Source organism: Elephantulus edwardii, unplaced genomic scaffold (assembly GCF_000299155.1).
Source record: "Elephantulus edwardii isolate Elephantulus edwardi_28Jun2011 unplaced genomic scaffold, EleEdw1.0 scaffold00051, whole genome shotgun sequence".
Taxonomy (NCBI): domain Eukaryota; kingdom Metazoa; phylum Chordata; class Mammalia; order Macroscelidea; family Macroscelididae; genus Elephantulus; species Elephantulus edwardii.
In genome coordinates, this window is record NW_006399801.1 from 15,914,328 (window position 1) to 15,919,980 (window position 5,653).

Here is a 5,653-nt window from a genome sequence, read left to right on the forward strand (position 1 = left end):
AAAAAACCAAACCAAAACAAAACCAAAAACCCCCCAAACACCTTAAAGTCATTGCCACCCAGCTGGAATCAACTCATTGCTGACCCTTTAGAGTATTTCGGAGGCTGTAAATCACACAGGAGACTGGTCATCTTCCTATCTTTATTCCAAGGAGATAAGTGCTGCCAGAGGCCCTCTGGGCTGACGGCCAGAGTTCCTCTCCCTATACATGTTTATTTTGTAAACATTTCTGAACATCTGTTGTTTACACATGGTCATGTATGTTTATATACAAAACTTATTAACCCAAATGCTAACACATCACATACTTTATTAGTACTTTATTCTTTTTCATGTAGATATTATTTCATGTCACAAAATATACAGGTATGCTTTTTCTAAAAGAGGCTCCATGAAAATGTCCACTGGCTACCTACCTGATTTATGACTTCTATTCAGTGAATGTTTTAACCGTTTCCTTTATAGTTATTTTCTGAGAAACAGAATATCCTGTTCCACTGCTCTAAAGGGGAATGATTCTAGTCTAAGTACAGTGTTTTCTGAAGTCATCTTAGACTTCAAAACCTCAATAGCTTTTCTTCCTAACTACCTTTAATTCTAACAAAAAAGGAAGGGCAAAATTACTACAGTAGCTGAAAAAAAAACAAAGCATTATCCTCTGCAGGAAATTGTGTTGGGAAATATTTACTGCACAGCTACTGACCAAAATGAAGGCATTCACATCACATAACACCTAAGTTTAGAGTTTTTATTTTTAGCTCATTTTTTTCTTAAATAGCCAGAGATAAGAGTTATGAGGCATTAGCAATGGCTCTCTGGTGCTTAGATAAGTATCTAACAACTGCTGACTGACCTCTTTATTTCTCCTGCCCATTTCAATTATTTGATGGCTATAAATGCCTCTAAATACAATCTTTGATTCTGGAAACCTCATATGTGACTTTTATGTCCCTCAAAGCTGTATTATCAAGAGCACATAGAATGCAACCACAGGGGCCAGGTCATGATGTCAAATCAGCAAACAGAGGTCAAGGAAGCAAAAGGGAACAGTAATTGCTACAGTAGTCATCCAGGGATATCAAAGACTCAGTCTGGACAGATCAAATGCATCTGCGATTTCAGACCTTCAGGTAAAAAAACCAAACTTTTAAGTTGGCAATGCCTCTGAGTATGTTCCAATTCTTAATGACCTTATTATATCTGGTTTCTGAGGTTGTAAATTTCAACAGGAAGAAACTGTCCATCTTTCTCCATGGAGTTCCGGCTGGATTCTAACTGCTGGAGACACATCGCTTTAAGCAGTGCAACTCCTTGCAGACTATGTACACATTAGCAACAAGCCCAAAAGGTTCTAGGTCAAATAAAATCTTTTATAGCAAATTTATGACATCTATAGTACACACACCCACCTCCAGCAAGTTACTTTCAAGTCATAGTGAGCCTATTACTGTTCCACTGGGTTTTCAAGATTCTAATCCTTCTCTGGCAGAGTACATGCTGGGTTCAAACCACCACCATGTTATCAATCAACTAAACAGAGATACAGACTGATTTGCACTACCTGAGCAAGCTGCCTAGAGAAGGGGGGAAACTGCAGTGCATCACTAATGCAGATTTCTATATGCATTCAACCTGTGTCTATGTGTCAAGCCCTTTCTCAATAATCAGAGGGAAAATATCACTCAGAGGATTCTCTGATTTTCCAGTATCAGTAACAGGAGGAAGGTCTGATAAAAGAAAACATTAATTTAGCTGATGGTACTGAAACCTCTTAAAGCGTTTAAAAGCAAATTCTCCCTTGGTACCAGTTCCAAGAACTGGGTTACCTACATTACTGCTTCTGTCCTCTCATCTTTCTCTAAACCACTTTAAAAACAAAATCTCATGTATATATGAAACATTCAGATTAATTATATATCTAAATACAACAAATAGCCCAAATAAATACAACAAAATCTTGTGGCATTTAACCTCACTAAGGTTCAGGGACAGTCTTATCTCAAGTAATTTATTAGTAACATACATTTTGCAATAACGTTGATATGTTCTTGTGTATTTTGTTTCACATTTGTTCAGAAGTTTACCTTTGACCCTCTCGGCAACCTATCTACTGAAGTGCAATTGCAGGCTCACTCTGCGGAGAATCTAGTCGATGGAATGTTCCAAGAGCAGTTACGTGCCATTTAATGGAATAAAAACTCTCAGAGGACCTAAATTCCAAATCCCAAACCTTATAATCTCTACTGAAATGGTCTCAGTCGTGGATGCACATTAAAATCACTTTGTAAACTTAAGAGCGGCAACACACCGCCTACACCCTAAGAGATTCTGCTGTAACAGGTTGGGGTCCTAGTACCTGTGTGTTGTTTTGGGTTTTTGGGGTTGGGGTTTTTTTTGTTTTCTTTAAAAAATTCTAGCTCAGTCTACTATGCAGGCTGGATTCAAAATCAGCGTCCCGGAAATGCTTCAACAAAGGAGTCAATCACCACTCTGGTTTCAGGAACACGAAGGAGAAAAAGCACTCTGCTGAACCTAGTCCATCTTTTGCTACTGTGACCTGACCATGATCTAGAGACATCAGGTATCTACAAACTTTTCTCTAAAGGGTCACGGACGGCCTCTATCCTTTCTAAATGACGTTTACCGTCATTTAAAAACATAAACCAGTGTTAGCTGAAAGGCTGTACAAAAACGGGTTACGGGACGACTTGAACAGATGGGCTGCAATTTGCAAACCCCTAGAGAGATAAAAGAAAGGTAGTTCCAAAAGGATAGCGAATGCGACACTACTAGGCCGCTAAACGGGGCGCAAGCCTGCGCAACCCGAGAGTCCGTGCAACGCACGGGACCTAGGAAACAGCCATGCAGTAAATGGTCACATGCTGTCCAGGGGCGACACGTCCCCACCCCCTCCTGAAGATCGACCAGCCGCAGCGGGCGCTAGAGGGGAGCCTCTCGCCCGGTTCCTGGCCCGGAGTTCCCGCGCCGCGCCCCCGCCCAGGCCCAGCCCCGCGGCCAGGCCCGCCCGGTGACTCAGCACTAAGGCGGTTGGCGCCCTGGGGCGAAGCGTGACCTCGGGGCAGAGGCCCCCCGAGCGTGGCGGCCGAGCAGCCGGGGGCGTGGTGAAGGCGGCCCGCCCCAGTGCCAGCCCGGGCCGAGGGCAGGTGCGCGACCGACCAGCCTGGCCGCGAGCCTCCGCCCCAACCCTTGCCTTCTGCTCGAAGTGGATGGTGCCCTGCACTGGGCCGTCGCCCTTCAGCACGCACACAGCCTTAGTCGCCATGACTCGCTGGGCGCGTCCCGGTCCCGGTTACGAGGGCGCGAAGAGAGGTAGAGACAGACGCAGAACAAACACGAAGCAAGAAACGCCGGCGCAAAGCGAGGGGCTTTGCTGAGCGGAGATTTTATAGGCTGGCCTCGTGGTCCCGCCCATCCTGGCTCTGAACCAATCACCGTGCGCGCACTGTCCCTGTGCACGGGGGCGTCGGCACGCAAGTGGTCGGACTGACCAGGGGCGTAACCAAACCTCGACGTGGAGAACCTTGTTCTAGGCGCTTCTGCTACCTCCGCTGTTTAGCGGTAAAGCGGCCAGAAACCCAATACCGTGTAAAGGGAAAAAAAAGCCCGGAAAATTGTGTGTCAGAGAACTTGAAACTGGGAAAATGAGGCATACATGATATTCCTTGAAGATATGAAGTCACATTGTCTAATTGTTAGGTGCAACTGATTTTTATCATGACATTGTTCCAATTTTTATTTTTTGGGTTTGGTTTTTTTTTTTTTTAGAAATTGAGATGCCTAAAGCTGTGTTCGTTGTGTAGTATTCATTTTTTTTATTGTTTTGGATTGTGTATGAAGTATATATAATCTCACTCCTTGACTTTGCTTCCTTGCAGTTTTCTTGTTGGATGAGGTGGAGGGAGTGCTTTCTGACTCATAGTGATCCAATATGACAGAATAATGCCCCAGAGGGTCTTCAAGGCTGGAAATCTTTTAGGGAGGTGACTGCCACATGTTTTTCTCACAGAGAGGTTGTGAGCAGACAACCTTGACCTTTTGGTTAGCAGCCTAACACTTTAAACACAGAGACATGCAATGCATATTAATAAAACAATCAACCCATACTGCATATATTTCCGCAGAAACTCGCTCTTGCCTGCGTGTTGAACTGATGAAAGAGTGCAGATTGACACTTTAGAAAAACCTCCATACTTGTCTCCTCCTTCAGTTTCCTAAACCCATCCCCCAGCTAATCCTAACTGTATTGGAGAAAAGAAATTTTCTTCTCACCAACCTGTTGAAGTAACCTTCCTAAAGTTAGCACCTTTTGTTTAACCTTCATGTCTATATCTGCAAATATCCTATTTATCAATAAAACCAACTTGTCACCTTATAATAAAGAAAACACCAGTAGTCTGGAAATCAGACTAATTGCGTTAGGTAAATCTGCTGTGAGGAACCTCTCCAGAGTACTAAGAAGCAATGATGTCATTCTAGATACTAAGGTGCGCCTGATCCAGCCCATGGTCTTCACAATTAACTTGCAATGTATCAGAGAGCTGGGCAATGACTAACGATGACAGGAGAAGAATTGATGCCTTTGAGTTGTGGCGCTGGAGAATAGTCTTGAACATACCATGGACTGCCAAGAAAACAAATAGGTCTGTCTTGGAGAGGGTGAAACTAAGTTTCTACCTGGAGGCTAGGATTTTGAAGCTCCATTCACTTACTTTGGGCACGTGGCCTCGAAGGACCGGTCCTTAGAGAAAGGCATCATGCTCAGAAGGGTGAATGGACAGTGCAGGAGAGGAAGACCCCGGATAAGATGGATTGATACAGTAACTAGGGCAATGGGGGTTGATGTGTTGAGTCAGTGAGATTGACTCAGGACCGGGCAGGCTTCAGAGCTATTATATATAGTGTCACTAGGAGTCGCAGGGACTCTAGACACATGACAACAAACAAAGAAACGGTGGGCACTTAGATTTAGCTTATTCATGGAAAGAGGAAACTTTAACTTTCTATAGATATCAAACAATGTAATGATTAAATATCTCTGACAGAATGGTGCTGATTGCAGGTTCTCCTGTTTCCCATTTTCTTTCCCCCCTCCCCCTCGGGGTTGTTGTTGTACTTGGAGTCAACTATAACTCATAGCAACCCTTATGAACAAGTAATCCGAACCCCACCCATTCCTGGACCTTCTTTATCTTCTCTAATATACTTTGAATTGTGGTGTTGGAGAAGAGTACTAAATATCCCATGGACTGCTAATAGAACAAAGGAATATGTGTTGGAAAAGTGCAACCAGGGTACTTCTTGGAGGCAAGGAGGACAAAACTTCATCTCACATACTTTGGACATCTTGCTAAGAGGAGCCAATCCTTGGAAAAGAACATCATGTTTGAAAAGGTCACCATAAGAGAGGAAGATCCTCAACAAGATGAATTCACACAGTGAGCCAAATACAACTCTTTTTCTTGACTTTTTGCCATTCTTTTGGCATGCCTTGTTTGTTGGTTTTTTAATATAGTAGAGTCTTTGGCAGGATTTTCTGTATCAATGGATGTAGTCAGTCATGAAGTGGCCTAGACTATGGCGAGAACCATACAAAGTATTCTTTTTTTTTTTTTTTTTTTTTTTTTGCCAGCGG

General features: G+C 43.3%; 1 protein-coding gene across 1 annotated transcript in view; it reads right to left on the reverse strand.

Annotated features, from left to right (window-relative positions):
- The window catches only part of LOC102859004 (superoxide dismutase [Cu-Zn]-like), a 16,155-nt gene extending 12,872 nt beyond the window's left edge, over positions 1 to 3,283 (reverse strand). Inside the window, exon 1 of the mRNA XM_006886756.1 lies at positions 3,206 to 3,283. Within this exon, the coding sequence (XP_006886818.1) occupies positions 3,206 to 3,283 (78 nt within the window). The remainder of the gene's footprint in view (positions 1 to 3,205) is intronic.
- Positions 3,284 to 5,653: the final 2,370 nt, after the last annotated feature.